This window comes from Urocampus carinirostris, chromosome 8 (genome assembly GCF_059441175.1).
Source record: "Urocampus carinirostris isolate Australia breed hairy pipefish chromosome 8, RoL_Ucar_1.0, whole genome shotgun sequence".
Classification (NCBI taxonomy): Eukaryota; Metazoa; Chordata; class Actinopteri; order Syngnathiformes; family Syngnathidae; genus Urocampus; species Urocampus carinirostris.
This window is the reverse complement of record NC_142356.1, coordinates 36,852,880-36,873,874: the sequence shown is the minus strand read 5'-3', so window position 1 is coordinate 36,873,874 and position 20,995 is coordinate 36,852,880. Positions and strand designations below refer to the sequence as shown.

General features: G+C 38.0%; 1 protein-coding gene across 1 annotated transcript in view; it reads left to right on the top strand.

Moving 5' to 3' along the window:
* Positions 1-18,959, top strand: part of ccdc40 (coiled-coil domain 40 molecular ruler complex subunit) — a 40,656-nt gene extending 21,697 nt beyond the window's left edge. Inside the window, exons 11-20 of the mRNA XM_088342574.1 lie at positions 867-930; positions 4,759-4,975; positions 5,047-5,173; positions 8,828-9,068; positions 9,153-9,216; positions 9,280-9,394; positions 10,725-10,889; positions 14,158-14,276; positions 16,441-16,556; positions 17,310-18,959. Of these exons, the coding sequence (XP_088198700.1) occupies positions 867-930; positions 4,759-4,975; positions 5,047-5,173; positions 8,828-9,068; positions 9,153-9,216; positions 9,280-9,394; positions 10,725-10,889; positions 14,158-14,276; positions 16,441-16,556; positions 17,310-17,517 (1,436 nt within the window). The 3' untranslated portion in view covers positions 17,518-18,959. The remainder of the gene's footprint in view (positions 1-866; positions 931-4,758; positions 4,976-5,046; positions 5,174-8,827; positions 9,069-9,152; positions 9,217-9,279; positions 9,395-10,724; positions 10,890-14,157; positions 14,277-16,440; positions 16,557-17,309) is intronic.
* Positions 18,960-20,995: the final 2,036 nt, after the last annotated feature.

Sequence of the window (20,995 nt, the reverse complement as noted above, 5' to 3'; positions counted from 1 at the left end):
AGCAGAATACTACTACATAAATATTACAAAATAATTACAAAAAAATACACGGCAGAATTATTATGGCAGAAATACTATAAAAATACAACTATACAGCATTATTAAAAATAAAAATTGGTGTACTACAAAAAATGTTACAGAAATACTGCTTAAATACTTCTATGGAAATTTCTTTATAAAATACTATGCAGAAATACTACTCATATAAAATACAAAACAAAAATACAGTAATACTACAAAAATATGCCTGCAAGATTCTACCAAAAAAATACTTGAAAAAATAAAACTACAGTAACATTACAAAACGATCCATCGAATTTGGTGCTTAAAACAGGGACCTAAGACATTATTTTTGCTTTATTTGTGAGTGTTTAAAAATAATTTTATGAAAGTAAAAAAAAATAGGTGTCCTGTACCGGCCCCTTGGCCAATTTTTTTTAGCCCAATACAGCCTGTGACTTCAAATAGCTGTCCACCCCTGGTATAGTGCTAAAAGCACAAGGAAGAATACAAAGTATGAAGATTCACAAAGACCAAAATGCAACATTTGAAGTCTCTTTTTTTTCACAGCCTTTTTGAGGCTTTTGGGTACCTGTAGCAGCAAGATGGCAGCTCAGGGTTAAGCTCATGTTGTTTGAAATAAACTCTCCTTTCTACAAGTATTTTGAAAAATGCATGTTTATATGATAGGTAATGTAATTTTGCTTATTACTATTATTTTATTTAATCTTACGAATTATCTTTTTTTACCACCAGGAGGCGCTTAATAATTTCTACTTTAAGTGACAGGCACATTTTTGTTTCACGTGACAGAGAAAATTTAATACAAATCATCAAAATGTAAACTTTTCTCCACATGTTTCCAGTGTCGAGTGATAACAAACCTCCGTCAGGAAAAAATGCTTCAGGTGGGACCAAAAATGCATACAGGTGAGGTAATCTTACTTCAGAAATGAGAACTCACATGACCTTTAAACGGGTGACTCAAATTTGACGATTACTGGTAATCTGTTTATGTATAGGCTTGATAATCTGATTTGAGTCTTTGTCGGAGCCCGAGTAGTCCAATTGAATTTGTTGGGTTACTCCTTTAATTTTCTGATTATCCATGCATGACTACTTATTTGAATAATCTGTGTGCATTACTGCAGTTTCCCTCATCCAGGATATTTCTGTGCCGCTCATATGTTGGACTTGTAGTACAGTGAAAAATGATACACACTCACTCTGGCACTAGTTCGGTTCTGATGGCATCAAAATGTCTGCACTCTTACCGGAGCAAGCCCTTCCCAATGGGGGGAGGATGTTATGATTAAGATCAATGCTTTTAAATCCATGCTTGCCAACCTTTTTGTCACCTTTTACGGGTGGACCCAAAAGCAGGGAAGCCGGAACGGAGGGAGTTGTGCTCAAAAAAGGATGGTATTCATTAACAAAAAACAGGAACAACTAACTAAAGAAACAAGGTCCTAAAAAATCAGTAAAGTGCCCAAACCCAAAATAAAAAGCAAAACTGACATGATAACAGAAGAACGGATAGCAGTGGCATGGAAATTGCCACCAGGATGACAATGCCAATGATCCAACGCAGTGTGCTGTATGAGCAGTCAATAGAAAGTCTTGGGATAATTAGGAACAGGTTTGGATACAGATGTGTCCAGTTGCACACCTATTTGGTGCTCTCCGGAGGAAGGTGGCGTGCCAGAACCTGACACTTTGACATCAAAAAGCGGTACTTAAATTTGTGCTTGTTTGAAAGCGGAAGTGGCAAACCTAACATAAATGAAATTGTAATGGCGTTCGTTGGAGACGTTTATTCACGTACAAAGACTTAATCTCGTTTTAAAATAAAGCAGCTGCAAAGTACTCGTCCGAGATTTATGTTGTTGTTTAAAAGAAAATAAAAAACTCTGGATTTTTTAATTTATTTTGTTGGCGAAAAGTGGTCGTGTTGGTAATTAACCCTTTACACACACGTGACCTACTCACGTGACGACACCATGACGGACGGTAGTAACCCGTTGTAAACAGTGGACGAGGGCAGTAAATGGCAAACGGCAACAACAAAAACAGCTATGCTATTCAACACCATTGGCAATGACGAGTCAAACGAATATTGTGCAGCTGTTGGATGAAATCAAATGAGGAAAGCACAAAAAGCGCTATTCAGAGAAACTGAGAATAGCATAGCAATATGAGCAGTACAGTCTTCCTCCCCCAAAAAATCCCATATCGTTGTGTCTGCCTGACTTTAGCCCACGCTATCCGTACCACTATATCGTAAATAGAGAATCTTTATACACCGGCGCTAATCTAAAAGCTTATAAATGTCTGGATGCTTACCAGTTAATCGTAGCCTGACCCCGTTCCTGTGCTTTCTTTTGCCGACAAACTGAACCCCAGTGTAAGATGTCTCCCTTGAGCATATGTTACTAAAATGACTTTGTATCTAATTCTTTGACGAATGTTATAGAACAGTAAAGCAAAGGGCATTTGCACCTTGTATATAATCACTTTTGAGCATTTAAAATAATTACTTTGGCAAAATGACGTTTTCTCTTCAGTTGATAATTTGGCAGTTCATGTCAGCGAAAAACGCTTTATGGTAGAGCACAAAACCGTTTTCAAAACATGAGATATTCGGAAAATTACTTTTTTAAATCCCTGGGTAATCACAATTAAAGCAGGTCATTTACGTAGTAAAAAATGGCAACAAAAAGCCACTACCTTTGGTAGTTGGCACTGGCTAACCTATTATATTGAGTGTCTTTGACCTGAAATTACTCGGAAATGGATCAAACATACCTTGTGAAAAATATTTGCTGCAAATCCTAGAATACTTGAAAGCCTGCCAATGTCTTGCCTCCCTCCATTTGGTAAACATTGGTAAACGGCTTCTGTTTTCTCTAAAAGGGATACAATCTTAAATCTGGCATAGAAGCTGGGCCACCGCACAGGAATTGATCACCATGGTAAAAAGTGGTAGTTATATTCTTCTGTTGTGCTTTTTGTTATTTGTTTCAACTCAACTAGTGTTTTTTGCTGTCCATCATGGTTTCCATTCTGGCAGAGAAGGCAACGTGATGTCACATGCAGTCAATTTAAATCTGAAATAATGGTCAGGGTTGCTAAATCCAAATATCGATATTCTCAACACTAAGCAAATACTTGGATCAGAATGGTTCAATGTCTTGGGATTGATACTTTGATGCAATATCCACAAAGCGGTGCTTCTCTATGTAGATAGCGCAGCCCTTCTCTCTCTCTCACCCAGCACCCACAGTCCCTCTCTTTATTTTGTTTATGCCGTGGTTGTGACTGGCAGTAACACTTTTAGCACCTCTCCCAAGCTGGCCGGCTTGTGCATCCTGCCTGTCAGGTAGAGAGAGGAAAGGGCCACAGTTAGGCACCTATCCATACCAGAAGTTAATAAATGACAAACGCAAATAGGAAGCACAGAACTACAGAAAAGGACAATTCCACCAGTCATTTCTGTGGTAAAGTGTTCTGCTACTGTGGCAACACCACAAATTTACATAAACAGATGAAAAGCGTTCACCCTGCAGAGAGCAACGACCTGCAACCAAAAATGTAAACATGTTACTGCTCCTCAACAAAAACATGTCACTTGTCCCTTTTCACTATGACAACAGAGCGATTGAAAGAAAATTGACACTTGATTTGCATTATTGAATTTATTTTTAAAATGTTGTGCAATGATAGGTACTTTAGTTGTGTTTTTGACATTTTCATACAGTATTTTGACTAGCCCATGTAGTAAGTGCATCAGAACAATAGTGAAAATAAAAACGATGCAGCATTAGCAGGAACATATTTACAGTGGATGAATAAAATATGAATATGCATTATATACAAGCAAGCTATATCTATTATTTCACAGTCTTGTCTTTGGAAGAAACAGTCTCTGAACCTACTAGTCCTTGTCAATATTAATTTGAGGAAAATTGATCTATGCTATGCTAAGATTTGTTGAGTTTTTCCTTGCCCTTATATAGGTTTCAGATCAGGGGATGTTGTAATGTTAGTTTATGCAGCCCTTTGAGCCTTTTTGTGATTAAGGGTTATACAAATAAATATAACTTGACAATTTGTATTTTCGCTACATTGCTGTTCTTTGTTCCTAGAACAGTTTTAACAGAAATATTTGTGGGGTTTTTTTATACTAGAAAATTTTGAATTGTAGTTGATAAAAAAAAACATTTTAGTGCCTAAAACATTTGTGCTGTGATATCTAAATGTAAATGGACTGCATTCTTATTGCGCTTTTCTAGTCACTGAAAACCTCCCAATACGCTTAACAACTTGCTTCACACTTACCCATTCACACACACACATCATCAGTGTAACTGTAAGCCATGCAAGTACCTGCCTATCGGAGGCATAAGGGATTCAGTGTCATGCGCAAGGACACTTACAACTGGGAATCGAACCTCTTGATCCCAAGACAGTGCTTTACTGCCGCCCCAGTAGATTGAACTTCAAGAAGGGAAAGGTTCAAATATTCAGTGATCATAAAGCAAATAGGTGTCCCTTGATACTACCCTGTATTTACTTGCAGCTGATCCATCCCAAAATTTTGAGTATTACCCATCCCGAACTATGGTACTTGGAAAAAGTACCTCTCTAGTTCAGGGATTGTTATCCTGCCTAAATTAAGGCATTCAATTGTGTGTTTATGGCTGTGGGTATAATAGCAATAAATGTGTTTTGTTTTTCTCTCCTGCAATCAATCCCAAGCTTGGATAAAAATACCATTCCTCCATTCCTTGTGCGTTCTCGGCAAAAAGCGGTGCGAATCAGTGGCCGTGTAGTGACGATAGCTTTCCAAGGAGAGGCACTGCTGAATCAGATTGCGGTGGTGGGAGGTAATAAGACTGGAGTATTTGTGCATGAAGTAACAGAAGGGAGCGCTGCACATACTGTGGGCATCACCCACGGAGCACAAATAGTGGAGGTGAGACATCTATTTGCAGGCATTCATTGTTTTGTGCAAAAGTGTGTGATTAAAGGTGTGGTCATCTGCAGGTTGGATACCATCAAGACGAGCGAGCTCTCCGGATGGTGCTGGAGGATTCCACCTTAGAGGAAGCTATGTGGGCACTTGGTCAGGTCTCGGGTCTGTGTCATCTCTCGTTACGACCCAGGCAAGATGGTACGTCCCATTCTATCTATCTATCTATCTATCTATCTATATATATATATATATATATATATATATATATATATATATATATATATATATATATATATATATATATATATATATACATTTATTTTCAATTCAAAAGGTGTTATCATAATGTAATCAGTTTTAATACCTTTTCATTGAGGGACATTCCCTAACTGCTTGCCACAATGTGCTGGACAGACCGAAAAGCAGGAATCACAAGGGAGGTTGTCTAACTTCACTAAGGGGGCGTTCTATTCAAACAGGAACAACAAAATACATTACCAGGGAGGAGGGGATGTGGAAGGGGAAAAGCAGAGAAGGATATCTAAAGAGGGAGGCTTGCGAGGGAAACTAGTGTTCTTGAGGTGAAGCAAAATCTTGAGGTGGAGATTTGGGACTACCATAATGGAAAATGGCTAGGGTGGACGATCGTGGGACGAGGAGGGAGGCGGAGGAGAAGATGGTGTGGCGAGCCATGCAGGGAATTGAAGGTCAAGGTCGTGGGAGGCCAATGCTCGCCATTTTGGTAAATGAAAGGCTTTAGGAATCAAACAGTTAAGCAAAGGGAGAAGAGAGTCAGAGGTGGCTGATTGTCTAACTTAAAACACCTGGGGAGAGGAAAAGTTAAGGGGATTGGAAAATTTGGTAAATCTGCCATCTGTTGGGGAAAAGAAGGACTGCAGGCCCCGAAACAATGACGCTGCTGCCAAGGAAAAAACATGTATAACATGTAATTCCATTTTTGTGTAACTCCCTGTGATTAAAGGCTATACAAAAAAACATGACTTGACTTGACTTAAATCCAACACCAAAAAGGCACACATCATTTTGAAAGGCAATTTAGAAATTGAAATAAAATGTATACTACGGTATACACATACGTGCATGTCTTACACACGCTTGTTAGCAATGACGTCACATATTAAGAATTATTAAGATAACTCTAGCACAGGGGTTGGGTATCTATGGCTCGTGAGTAAGATATGGCTCCTTCCATGAGTGCATATGGCTCAGAGATAAAATGCTGATTGTGCAAATTTCATGTGTTCCAATCCTGAACAGCTCCAAATTGAGGTGGGTGTGCACATACTTGAAGCAACAATGAAGTTTCATTGTTTGGTCCAGTATATTAAGAACACTGTACCAAGTACAGTTTACAGTCCAGGTGTCGCAACAACAGACCCCGCTTTGGCTCTAAGAAATCCTTTATACTGAAGCTCATTAAATAATCTATGTTCACTGTTGAGACACTTTATGATAAAGCCAAAACACAAACTGTAATCACCCCAAAACACCACGTAAGTACACAGAACAATTTGATTGGGTGAGCGGTAGGGGTGGCCAGATCTCTGTACACATAGCACTCTCCCCTCTTTCTCAGACAAGCCTACTGCTTACACCTTGTTTGCAAACCATTATTTACTAAATAAAAATGAAGGTTAAAATGAGCCTCAACGATTTTAAGCAACTGTGGTAGTATATTTGTTGATATGGGACACAGGCTCTGGCATTTTTATCATTTTATACATTTAATCAAGTCATCTAAAAACAGTGAAATAAAAGATGAATTAGCTTTTGTCTGGAAAGCGGGTTTGACAGCTGAATGTTTTCCTGAAAATATATGGCTTGGGTGTTTCAAAAACAAAATAAAAATATTTTGCTGCTATGGCTCCCTAAAGGTTCCCGACCCCTGCTCTAGCGCAAAGATCATATTTACTAGCTTCACTCCAAATCACTTAAACCAATTAAATATTGTTCTTCTGTGTCACTTTTACCAGTTAACAACTCCTTCAACTCGAGAGGAAGATAATAGGCCCCCTCGCGTTTTCTTTACACTTTGAAAAATAAAATAAGTCCAAAAAGCAGTGGTCCTTTATCCATGCAGGGTTTGGTACATGGGAAGTCAGGCAGTGAGGTCACAATCATGATCCAAAAAACAGACGAGAGGTCGGTGTTCCTGTAAACCCAAACAGACAAGATAGTCCGAGAGTTCGTCAGGTGGTACAGGTGAAAGGCAGACAAGGGTTCGGTACATTGGAATAACAAAAGGCAGAGACAATAGTGCTTGGGATGTGAGATGGAAGGTAACAAACTAGGACAGAGCCAACGAGATAGAGTGTTTAAATAGTGACGTTGGAAAGTTGTGATCATAGCTGTGAGAAAGAAAATTGAAACCTAAAGTGAGTGACACAATAAGGCAAGTCAAGACAGATGGAATAGAGGAGAGAGAGAGAGGGAGAAACAGTGAAGAGAAAACAGTAGAGCGGGAACCTAAAGAGAAACAAGAACCTGAGTACAAGATTTTGAAACATTGATTCTCACAGCAATATTAGAAAGGAAATTCCAAGCCATGGAAATGCAATGCAACAGGGAACTTCTAGGTATTAGCTAAAACTTCCATTGGAAAAATTAAATGATGCCCAACACCATCAGAGGGCCCAATGGCCCCTACGGAGAACTGTCGTCAACTGTGCAGGGACAAAAACTGCAGTAGAATGTTCACATCACAAGATCATCAGGACTGGGCAAAATCATTTTCAAAGGCACAGTCCAACGGGGAAGAAGGAAGAGGGAGTCTCAGGACAGGAAATGTTAGCAGTGGAGAGATCTGTCCAGAGTTGCGTGTTTTGTGGTGCCAAAATAACCTTAGCCAGGCATGTCCAAAGTTCGGCCCGGTGGCCAGTTACGGCCCGTGATCTAATTTTTACTGGCCTGCAGCCTCTGTCTTACAATTAATAATATGTGGCTCGCCAGTAATGTTGACCGCAGTATAAAATACATTTGTACAAAAAAAAAAATCACCATTTATCAAGATGATCGCAGTAGCCCTTCGGCCACACTGCCCTTGGCATTCTGTGAGAATTTTAGCCCACCCCATTTCCGACATGGCAACCGTTAATAAAAAAAAGGAAAGTTCACTGTGAGGGCCGCTGCTTCCAGGACAAGTGGACGTTGTAGTATTTTTTCACCGAAATCCGAAACAGCTGCAGCTGCAGTGGGCATTTGCACGTCACACTGGGTATTTGTATATTGTATTCTTTTTGCTTTATTATTGTATTGTTCTCAGCTCAGGGATGCTGCTGGAAATGTGAATTTCCCTTCGGGGATGAATAAAGTATCTATCTAATCTAATCTATCTAATTTGCCGAGAAACTGTGGGTGTTTTCAAAGAGTATATTATCAAGAAGCACTGCCAGTCGAAACATGTTAACTACAAAATGCTAAGTGGAAACGAACTATGTTAAAAGGTGAAGCAACTGGGAGCTGTTTTACCAGCACAGCAGCGCTTTTTTCAAATGAAAATGCTACAAAAGCAGGCTACGAGGTCTCATTGCTGATTGCCAAGTCCCAAAAACCTTTCGAGGAGGGTGAATTCAGTAAAGACTGTTCAAAGAATGCGAGGCTGACTACTAGGCCCTCACACATTTTCACTTTGCCAAATCTGGCCCGCTTTCTGAAAAGTTTGGACACCCCTGTACTTGGCGTTAAAGGATCCATGAACTGTGAACTGGATGACACTCATTAGAAAATACTTTGTTGAGTTACTGACAATGGTCAGCCGTTACATAGATAGCACCAATTTGATTTAGATGTGTGCAGTCATGCATTGACAGAGTTGAGTTTTCTTCCTTTTAGACTACGAGACCCTGCTCCAGCAATTGCAAGAGAGTGAGATGTCGTCAGGAGATTCATTCTATGTCCGTGTCAACGTGAACATCCCAGCAGGTCCCAAAGGGACTTTGAACGTGTCCTGCAATGACATTCTACATGTGACCAACACACGCCCGGCTGGAACAGAAGATTTGTGGTATGCCAATCAGGTTCACCCGTGCCAGCTCCTGGCACTCGATAGCGGATTGGTGCCCAACTGTTACAGGTATTCATGAAACATATGCACTAGTACTGTAGTTAGGTTTCAACAGCACTTAGCACTTTGCTTCATTATATACCGAAATCGTAGGGCACAACGAATTCTGATCCAGGCTATTGAAGAAATGAACCTTCAAACATTAAAGTCACAAAAGGTAAGCGTGACTGCGTATGGGGGTTCAATTGTTTATCTCACTGGTCCATGCTCCCTTCTTTAGGAATGGCACATGGAAATGGCTCAAAAAACTGTGAGGATAGTTAGCACTGGTAGACAGGGCCGAAATCCTCTCTGGGTCAGCGTCGAGAATGAGAAGAGCAAGAGCACAGACTCAGGTACAAACATTTTGTTGTGCTAGGACAGGGGTCGGCAACCCAAAATGTTGAAAGAGCCATATTGGACAAAAACAAAAAACAAATTTGTTAGAGGGGGCAAAAAATGTAAAAGCCTCATATAAGCCTTATAATGAATGTATTTATATTAGCAACAGTATATTAGCTTATGATCAAAATGACTTGTTAAGAATGATGCACCACGTGACTACTCTGTTGTAGGATACCACCTCAAATTTAACTTCCTTACAATATTAATTAATTACAGTGTGTTTCATTCCTATAAAAAAATAAACAAATGCAATTGTTGATATCATTTTTTAATTTGAGATTCAAGTCAATTCGTGTTTATTTGTATAGCCCTTAATCACATGGAGTCTCAAAAGGCTGCAGATAAAAATAAAATAGCAGTCTTTTGAAAAGGTAAAGTACATAAAATTAAATTAATTAAGTTTAAGTTTGATTTCTGTGCTGTTCTTCTAACATCGAGGACAGCCAAGAAAGTGGAAAATAATCGGAGGAGAGATGCGCTTGAGTTTAGCATTGTGGATTATTTCTCTAGGCTACAGTTCAAGCCCGACAGCCACAAATTTATGTCACAATAAATGACTTTGCTGCGTTCGAGACGTCAATCTGTATCCTGTGTTTTTATGACCTGATACCAGTAAGAGAATGGCAGTCATAACTGTCTCTCATCCGTGAACTCGTACAATCTGATCTTCCCTCTAACCTTATTATTACATAATACATCCCTGGTTAAAATGTTACATTTATCCTATGCCCTTTTACAGCATTGGAAAACATTTTAAGTATTTGTGTCATTTTTGTCCTAAAGAATGCATACTAAAACAAAGTTTCCATCCCCCATTTTTTTAAATTTCTAAACATTTTAGGAAAACCGCCAAGTAGACACTCGTCAGCGCTTAAGAGCCGTATGCAGCTCCTGAGCCGTGCATTGCACATCCCCGTTTAGCCGGGGAGGATCCAAACTCAGACAGACCTGCAGGGTGACATTTTTGATGGGGCAAAGGGAAGTAACAAAAGGCGCTCTGCAGAGGCTGTAAACGTCTTACTGGGGCACAAAGTAGACGTCTGGGGGTTGAGGAAACAGGTAGGAACGTCAACGATCCAACAGTAGGGATCTGTAAGTGCTGTCATTCTATGCGGATGGTTGATGATCGCTAGGTGCGCAAAATCAGTTAATTAGTCACCTGGCGCCCTTTGGAATGCAGTTGCGTGCTGGATCCCGTCAACCGTTTTCCTAAAAAAAATTCATACATTAAACTGGTATTACTTTTTGCATTAAAATGGTGTATTATCACTCTCTATTTAGATAAAACATCTGCACCCAGAAGTTGTCTTACCCTCATGCCTTACACGCCAGTCACACCGCACTTCCCGCCCATATGCCGACCGGTCCTGTTACTCCCGTCTATCCTGGGACGTATCCTGGATAAGAAGGTGGCAGGATGGCAAGGTTTTGAACTCTGTGAACCTGGTAAGAGAAATTGTGCATTTCTATATGAGTATATTCAAAAAATAACCAGTGATAAGCAAAATCCATCATGTCGAAACATATTTGTTTTTACAATTATAATACAATTAAAGACTGTACTACTATATTTTACGACAGAAAGTCTAAAAAAAAGTACAAAAATAAAACATAGTAGCTAAAAACGTTTTTTTGTAAAGTGTGCTAAGATATTAAAATAATACCAAAACATTGTAAAATAAGAAAATACATCATTGGAAATATCTTGAATGCTATTAATTGTGTTACTCCAAACTGTAAAAATAAAAATCATGTAATTTAAAAAAAAAGACTTAGAATATCTTTTATCGGGGAGAACGGCAGCTGGGTGGTGAAAGCAGGGGCAATTTTAAGTTCAGAGCTTTGGGGATGCTGAGCACCCAGAGTTTATGGCTGATAAAAACAAATGCGTTTCACTTAGGGCAGCACGGCAGCGCGGTGGTTAGAGCATTTGCGGCACAGATCTGAGGTCATGAAATCGAACCTTCCTTTGTGAAGTTTGCATGTTCTCCCCGTGCTTGCGTGGGTTTCCTCCGTGCACTCTGTTTTCCTCCCACATTCCAAAAACATGCATGTCAGGTTAATTGGTTGGTCCAAATTGTCCCTAGGTGTGAATAAGCAGGCGAGTTGTCTGTCTTTGTGCCCTGTGACTGGCTGGCAACCAGTTGAGGGTGTCCCCTGCCCACTGCCTGACGATAGCTGGGATAGGCTCCAGCACCCTTGCGACCCTACTGAGGATAAGCGGTGCAGATAATGGATGGATGGATGTTTCTCTTAAAGTCATTTAAGATCAGTCAACACTGTTTATGAGTGTCAATTCCCATTTGTGAATATCACATTAGACTTTGTGGTTAGTAGAAACACTATCACTACGCCACGCCTAATTTTTATTCATTTATTTCTAACAGAGTACACACACATACACATACAGAAGAAGCATGGAACTTATTAGACTATGATGCATTATATTCAACACTTTAATATCCCACCCTACATTTAAGGATTAGGCTGTGTCGCCGCACCCAACTTTTTGGTGTTGTACTGGTCAAGCACAGCTTTTTCAATTGTCATCACAGCCGGTTACTGGAGTCTGTTTTGACCAGTGGTCCTTCGAAGCCAGGTATGGAACCAACGTAATGCGCTGAAAGACCTGTACCAGCTACAACTGCTTATCGGAATTGTTGGGCAAATCTAAATAACTGCCTTGAGAGTTAAAAATGTTGCACTGATAGTGTCTCTTCAATGCCACCATACTCCCTCTTGCTCCTCACAATGTTTTTTGCAACCACTGCTTCTGCTGACTCAAATTGAATGCCATATTGCGCTACCAGTGTTGACAACTGAGGCACAAACATAAAATTGTCAGAAGTAGGACTGCATATCACGAATCTCGTGAAGCAAATCCTAATACACACCAGCTAAAATGAAGACTAATTTATGATCATGTTAACTAAGTCATTATATTGGGTGGTAATAGTGGAAAAGCGGAGCACTACTAGGGATCAAGCCAGTGCAAGATTTCTAAGGCTGTGTTGGTCACATTTTTGTTTTACTTTTTAATTTTTTATCTTGTGCTTTTTACCATCATTTAGGGCTATCCCATCCTTCATTAATGAAAAGTGCGTTTTAAAAAGGAAATCATTTTTGGGGGTGCTTGGGTTGAAATTGAGGGTGAGCACCCCCAAAAACTGGCTAGTTCATCCCATGGGTTAAAGCACAGCCCTATGGTGTAGAGGTCCAGGGTTCAATTCCAGCTACTGCGGCCTCCCTGTGCCAAGTGCGCCTGCGTGGGTTTCCTCCTGGCTCTCCGGTTTCCTCCCACATTTAACAATCTTCGGGCAGTGGGCAGGGGTCACCCAGAACTGGTTGCCAGCCAGTCGCAGGGCACACAGAGACAGACAACTCACTCGAATATTCACACTTAGGGACAATTTGGACTGGTCAATTAACCTGAAGTATTTTTTTCATTTCCTTATTCATAAAAACACAAAATAAAGATTAAACCTAAAAAAAAAATTGAATTAAGCAACAATCTATACCAATAATTCTGCTAGATAAAACATGTATAAATAGAAATGTCTGTATCTTACTGGAAAATGTTATTTCAAAATAATACTAATAATTTTATTTGACATTGTTGTTGTTGTATCATAGCTTTTTAAAATAAAAACACCCCAATATAACAAAGAAAAACCTAAACCAAGCCATTAATTTAGTTACTTGAAATGCAAAAGATAATAAAACTATTATGTAAAATCCTCAAGATATTTTTGTCTAATTAAAACAAAAATTTTTCTCAATTATAACACAATAAAATCACAAGGAAAACTGAAGAAAAAAACGTTAATTATGGAAAATTGTGAAATAATACTTATAATATAAATTTACATTCCTTGTTACATTACATTATCTGCACTGCTTATCCTCAGTAGGGTCGCGGGGGTGCTGGAGCCCATCTAAGCTATCTTCGGGCAGTGGGCAGGGGACACCCTGAACTAGTTGCCAGCCAGTCGCAGGGCACATAGAGAAAGACAACTCACTCGCTCATAGACACCTAGGGACAATTTGGACCGGCCAATTAGCTTGACATGCATGTTTTTTGGAATGTGGGGGGAAACTGCCGTGCCCGGAGGAAACTGACGCAAGCACGGGGAGAACATGCAAACTCCACACAGGAAGATTCGATCTCATGACCTCAGAATTGTGCCGCACACGCGCTAACCACTGCGCTGCCTGTCTTGTTAAAATATTATTTATTTATTTTATTTATTTTCAAAACACCCCAAAAAAGGGTATATCTTAAAAGAAAATACTTAAATAAAAACATTTTCTATCAATTCTATGCTCCTCCGAGTTTAATGTCAAAGTGTCCTTGGGCAAGACACTGTACCCAAAATGCCACCGATATGCAGGTAGGAGCCGCTATCGATGTGTGTGTGTGTGTGTGTATGAATGGGTAAAGTGTATTATAAAGCACTTTGAAGAACCTTAGAGACTGGTAAAGGGCTATAAATGCATTCCATTCCCTAAGCTTTACGTAGGATCCAGCCCGGTGTCATTAGATAGAGAATCTAACATAAAGGTGTCCCTATGTGGTTATGTTTACCTTTTTATGTTTTTGTTTTTTTTTAACTCATGTTTTTGCAAAGAGAGTGCAATTTCCATCATTCCTCGTCGTTTCTTCTTTATTGATCATTCATTGAAAGTATTCAACCAAACACATTTTCTGTGGCAGAGACGTTGAGCGCGAGCGATCATGCAGCCCGCCTGCAGAAGTCTGAGCTCTTGGAGGACTGTGATCAGGGAAGGAACTGCTGCTACACCCTGCAAAGTGTAGAAAAAGTCATGAAAAAGGTTTTTTTCGTGTTCAATTATCTATATTTATATCTATATCTCTCTCTCTCTCTCTCTCTCTATATATATATATATATATATATATATATATATATATATATATATATATATATGTATATATATATATATATATTCATCCATGCAGATAATCATTTTTTATTGTGTGCTGTACATGCATGCAAGTCCTGACTCGACATTCTCCGTACTCAGATTTAGGTATTTTGAAGTGTGTCTTTACATTACTTATATCAGTTCAAATCAACTTTGATTTTATTGATTGTCGGTGGCTATTTATTTGGGTATAGCACAAACACATCAGTCAGAAAATAACAAAAAATGCACAGAAATAGCTGTACAACACAGTGACAGAATACATAAAATTTGCCTAAAGAAGTTGTCTGAAGCAGAAGCTCTAAACTAGCTATTCAAAATTAAAACAGGCAAAAAAAACCTACTCCACAAAAGGGAAATGAGAAAAGTATATTTGACATTTCAGATGTGCAACTATACCACTAGCGACTCCTATAACATATAATATCCAAGGAAACTCTTGATAAATCAAGCTTCTTTTTCATGTTTTTATAAAATGGAGTATACCGTTTTTTAATCTGTATTTATTTGAGACATTTTAAAGTCATGCTGTAAATCTTTCTGTAAATGAATACCTCATTGGGTGGCACAATGGCTTTTCAATGGTGTACAAGAAAATACAGAATAAATTCAACTTAGATATCTAGTGTCTGGTCTGTAGATTAATACCAGTTGAATATCTGTTGGGAGTTACTTGCTTTGTATACTAATAATAAAGATTCAAGTTTGATTGAGCAATAGTCAAAAATTAATAACTGTCATCCAATGTTCCCTCTAATTTTCCACGGGTCTGAGTGTTCACACAAAGTCGGTGAGCAACGCTTGAAACAACAGTGAGCAACAGCGATCCCAAGTGTGGCAACTAATCCATTATCAAACATGTCCAAAACTTGACATCAAGTTAAGTTTTGCTGAGTTCCCGGCAATGCAAAATTATTTTTTACTTTTGAAGGAATTGACTAATGTACTATTGCAAAGGTTGTACGGCCTTACAATTCTTTCACAAGATATCCATTTCTTTTTATTTCCTGATATATTTTGTCGCATAATATTAACATTTTTGGGGGCTTATTTAGTCGGCTGTAAGATACAGAACTGTATTTGATCACATTTTTTAGTGGGAGTACAATGTTGGCAACAAGATTGACTTGATATGATTGGAAATTATTTGAATACAACGCAAACTTTTTCTTCTATTTCCCTGGTTTTTCTACTTTTCTCCCTTTTATAAAAAATCTCATTGTGTTTATTTTTTCTCATTTCTTGCTTTTTTGTTTTCTATTACCTTTTTTCCTTTATTTCTTTCTTTCTTTTCTTCTGGCTTTTTAAAAAAAAATCCTGCTCTTTTTTCTCCTTTTCTCTCCTTTTGTTTCCTTTTTTCTCAGCTTTTCCAGTTTAGTATTTTTTTCTTTTTGGCTCCATTCACCCCCCTCCCTTTAAATCATTTTGTGAATAATTTTACATAATATTTGGTCGTGTTGGGATTAAAGAAGCAAAAACAACCTGAAGAGCCGTTTGGGAACAAAAGAATCGGCTCATTTTAGTGAGCCGAGCCGAAAAAGCCGGTTCTCGAAAAACTTTACTGACTACTTAACTTCGTTCCACTTCAACATGAACTTCAAAATACTGCATTTAGAACACAGTATCAGGGGAACCCGTGTATTTTTACCTTCATGCACCGTAACTTTGACTTAATTCGCTTCTTAATTAGCAATTTCGAGTCCTGATTTTTGTGAGCTGGCTAGATTTTCTTGTGCGCGGAAAAGCTCTGGGTAGTGCGCAATTGCGCTCACACGCATTTTAGAGGGAACATTGCTGTCATCATATGCAATCTGCTTTGCAGGTGTCCAATATCAAAAATAAAACACAGTAAACTATGATTTTTACAACTGTATGTTCTTCAAACCCAGCATTATGAGCAAGAAACCCTAATGTAGTCGAGAAAGCGTTCCTTCATCGATCTACTGATATACTGCCCATTACTCATTAATGGGTAATGTATTTCCCTGGGCTTTTGGGGATACTTATTTATTCAGAATTTTGGACATTTTTGACTTTTCTCCTCCTCGTACAGGGTATTCATTGCGTATTGCCTCTGGGGCTGGACTGTGTACGCCGATTGCATCGGGCAGAGATTTTCCCTATCATCATCTTCATTGGACAGTCTGCACGCAGTGCACGCAAACTCAGGTATACCATTCTTCATTTTTTATACTAGCCCTGCTAGTTGGTTGTAAGTCAGAGATCAGGTTGTTGCTCAAATTACATACCTGTCAACCTCCACGGCTCCATACCCTTACAAAATGTTGTATTTTCGCTTACAAAATACAAAATCTTACACCATATTTTTTTTTCAAACGTGTTTATTTATGTAGTTTAACATGTTATTTTGTACAATTGTTTCGTTATGTCATATATATTGTTAATTAACATTTTGTTTTGAGATACTGAGTTGCTCGACATGAATGAGGTTTATTTCAAAAAAGGTTCAAAAATGAAGTAGCTTGGACGTTCACCCTAGAAGGAAAAAAATACATGCAAATATAATTAAGAATAATACATTTTCTTATTCAAATTATAATTCATTTTCTGCATTAAATTATTGTTGGTAATATCCTGATTAAAGGGATAACCACAAACCTGTCTTTTTTCATTTTCTCCTTTTATACTTCCTCTTTTCTTAACTTCTTTCTGTCTTTTTTTCTTTCTTTTGTCCTTTCTTTCTTTTTTAGTTCTTTCCTTTTTCTTTTTTTTCTTTCATTCTTTCTTTTGTTCTTTCTTTCTTTCTTCTTTTTTAGTTCTTTCTTTCTCTTTTAGTTCTTTCTTCCTTTTGTTCTTTCTTCCTTTCGTTATATTTTATTTCTTGTTTCTTTCTGTCTTTCTTGTTTCTTTCTTTCTCATTGTTTAAATTGTAACGGATTTAGTGACTTCCCTACCACGTAGGTCAAAGCTTCATCGCCAAAACTCGTCGGAGGAGCATCTTCTGGTGTGTTCCCGAAGCGAAGAAACGCTGCTGGACCGACTGCCGTGCTTGTATCAACGCGTGGCCCCTGACTCCTGGTGCGACCAAACATCACTACTCACTAGGTTGCGCACCGTTATATGGGAAGAGCAGAGGAAGATTGTGTGGGTAGAGCCCGACTTGTGGTAAAACAATTGATGGAGCTCATAACCAGATGTGGCTAGAGTAGCCCCCAAAATACTCCAGTAAAAGTACCGTCATCCAAAAAATTACTCGAGTAAATGTAAAAAAGTACTTGGTGAAAAAAAACTACTCAAGTACTGAACCGTAGCAACTTCTTATTTATTGATTTGTTTTCCAACAACCATTCAATCAGATCATCAACTCATCAAATTTCATCCAATCAACAAAAAATGACATTTAATTTAAAATAGATTAAAATAATTCAGGTAAATACAAGTACTGCGTTCTTGTGCACCATGGTTTTCATCATTACTGCATGAAGTTGCAAGGTTTCAATCAAAACCTTGAAAGATGGTGCCTCTGTAACGGGACCCAGGTGGATGGTCTAGCTCCAGCTGGTGATACACATTTGTTTTATATATATTTTTGTTTTTTTTGTTGTTGTTGCAAAATAGATGGTAAATGTCAGTCTCACACGACAACATTTACTTGTTGACATTAAGGATGATTTATTGAGCAAGTCTCATTAAATCACGTGAGGTTCCTTTAACATTTAAATACAAAATAACATTGCCATCAAGAATCAATTAACAAATCACCATAACTTATAAAATTGGTAAAATGGCGGCGCCCTCTGTTGGCTGCGGCTGCATCGGCTCGCTACAACGGGTCAGGTGTATCGACATTTCGTTCTGTGTACATTGTTACAAAGAATGACAATACAAAGGAAATTATTATTATTATTATTATAACTGTACCTACCAAAACAACTCACCTTCTGTTAATTGGTATCAAAATATACACATTTACATCACAGTACACTCTTTAACAGTCCAGCATAACATAGCATACCTCACCCAAGGCCCTATTTGTTGCTTATGCTAACAGACGACTCACTCGTACTATTTCACTTCTTATAAACTTTACAGACATCACAAACAACCTTTACAAACATATTATCATCCTCACAGTAAGTGTGTTACCAGTATATACATCTCAAGTCTCATTAAATCGCGTGAGGTCCCGTGAGATTTGGCCCAAGCATCCTTCTCTGACCTGTGCGACTATGCTTTCTATTGGTGATATACTGGTACTTCACTTACTCTTTCTGCTTTACAAAATAATACCCTTCAAAATACTAATACACTTCCCCTAACAGTCAAATGCGGATTACACAACATAAAAATCCCACAATATAACATTTTAACTAGTCAGCAACCCTTGTTGCGCCACAGTTCAACCACAGAAAATGCTTGGTTGGCCTCACACACAAAATTCAGCACCAGCTTTTCAAGTGTTGCTTGTGTTAAAGGCTGCGATTTTTTTCATTGGAGTAACACTTGAAGAGGAGGACCTTCTGTATGACTCTTGTAAATCTGTGTACAGTGCTCTTGACCGTTTTTTGGGTGAACCCTCTGTGGGTTAAAAATAAATAGTGCTACCTGGTGGTTGTATGGGTCCCGTGATTGAATCGGCAGAGAATAAAAGCGCTTAGCAGAGTCAGACAGACGCGTGCTAACGCGAAGGGGATTTAGGTAAGAGGTTCAATGTAGCATACCTGTCAACCTGTACGTTTTTGCCGTACAATGTACGTTTATTATGCATTTTAAGACGTGTACGACGTACAAGAAAATCTGTATGGAAAAACGCAAATTTGTCAATGATGGGTACCATCCGGTAAATACCGACTATCACGAAACGGCAAATCAATCAAGTCGAACGAGTTCACCGCGGAAGCCTTTATCTCGGAATCGTTTTTTTTTCGTTGCAAACGAAGCGAGCGGTTTGATGCTACTGTGCGCATGCATCTGCTGCCTCGGATTAATTGTAGTTATGTACTGTAGTTCTTTTTAGAGAACCGGCTTTTTCGGCTCAACTCATTAAAGACAGCCGGCTCTCAAACGGCTCACTTGCTTTGAAGCATAGATAACCTTATTATTGTTGTATAAAGAAGTTAGTATAAAAGGAGAAAATGAAAAAGGACAGGTTTGTGGTTATCCCTTTAATCAGTATATTACCAACAATAATTTAATGCAGAAAATGAATAATAATTTGAATAAGAAAATTTATTATTCTACTTAATTATATTTGCATGTAGTTTTTTCCTTCTAGGGTGAACATCAAAGCTACTTAATTTTTGAACCTTTTTTATAATAAACCTCATTCATGTCGAGCAACTCAGTATCTCACAACAAAATGGTAATTAACAATATATATGATATAACGAAACACATGTACAATATAACATGTTAAACTACATAAACACATTTGAAAAAAAAATATGGTGTAAGATTTTGTATTTTGTAAAGGAAAATACAACATTTTGTAAGGGCATGGAGCCTTTGAGGTTGACAGGTATGATGTAGTCTAATGGAGCGGAGTAAGAGTACGGTTTCTTTTTCACCAATATTGATTTAAAAATACTCCATGAAGTACAAAGTGTCTCAAAACTTACTCAAGTAAATGTAGGTCATTAACAACCACCTCTGATCATAACTAAATGTTTACTAATATGAGAGTGCGTTTTGATCTCAACTAGAACCATGCATTATTTTCGAGGGTTGTTTTACGGCTTACCAACTTTATGGATTCATATTAGGGCTAACGTCCATTAAAATTGCTGCAATCGCAACTGTTTTTTTGTTGTGTAGGGAAAAGAGGAATTCCCTGTGGTTATGAATTGTAAGTCCTCACATTAGCAGTTTGTTTTTAGCATATTAGCAAACAAAATCAATGTTTTTCCACCAGTATAGTGTGCCGGGAGACATAGTGTAAGTGACGCTTTTTTATCTTTGCAAATAAACATGCCATTGTTTAGTATCTGCTTTCTTCCCAGTGACCTGCCAAGTCACTAACACTCATCATTCCCAGTGAGTTGTTAAATATTACTGTTTTTTTTGTTTGTATAAAAAAAATATCTGGTCATGAGGTAGTAGAGTATACTTAACGTATTTGCCCGATGGAGCCCAAGTTACTGTAGCATCCTTTCTGTTTATGTACTACTTATCTGCCCATGAGATAATTTAGTAAACAGTAAAAACCTGTTTGATGGAGCTGTTTAAAATGGCAATATAAAAAATACGCATCAAATAAAGATCTCGCACATAGTTTTGCAGATTTTTATTCTTTTTTTTTTTTTACTTGAAAAAAGGATAAAAAAGAGGAAAAAATGACAGCAGATTAGTTTATTTTCTGTTTATATACTAAGTAGTCCAGTACATTTAATAACATATTTTGTTTGCTGAAGAAATTTAAAATTGCAACGAAAAAAAGTAATAGAATAAAATAACTTCAGGCACATTATTTTGCTGTTTTCAATTATAATTTCTTAGTTTACTATAAGGTAAAAAATGAAAAAGTCAGAATGTATTGAAATTTCAATGGAACTGTGGAAAAACGTTGCCTTGTCCAAGTATTTGTTAAATGTACAAAACATTTGAGGGAATAAACATTTACAATAAGCAGTCTTGTTTTTTTAAATAAT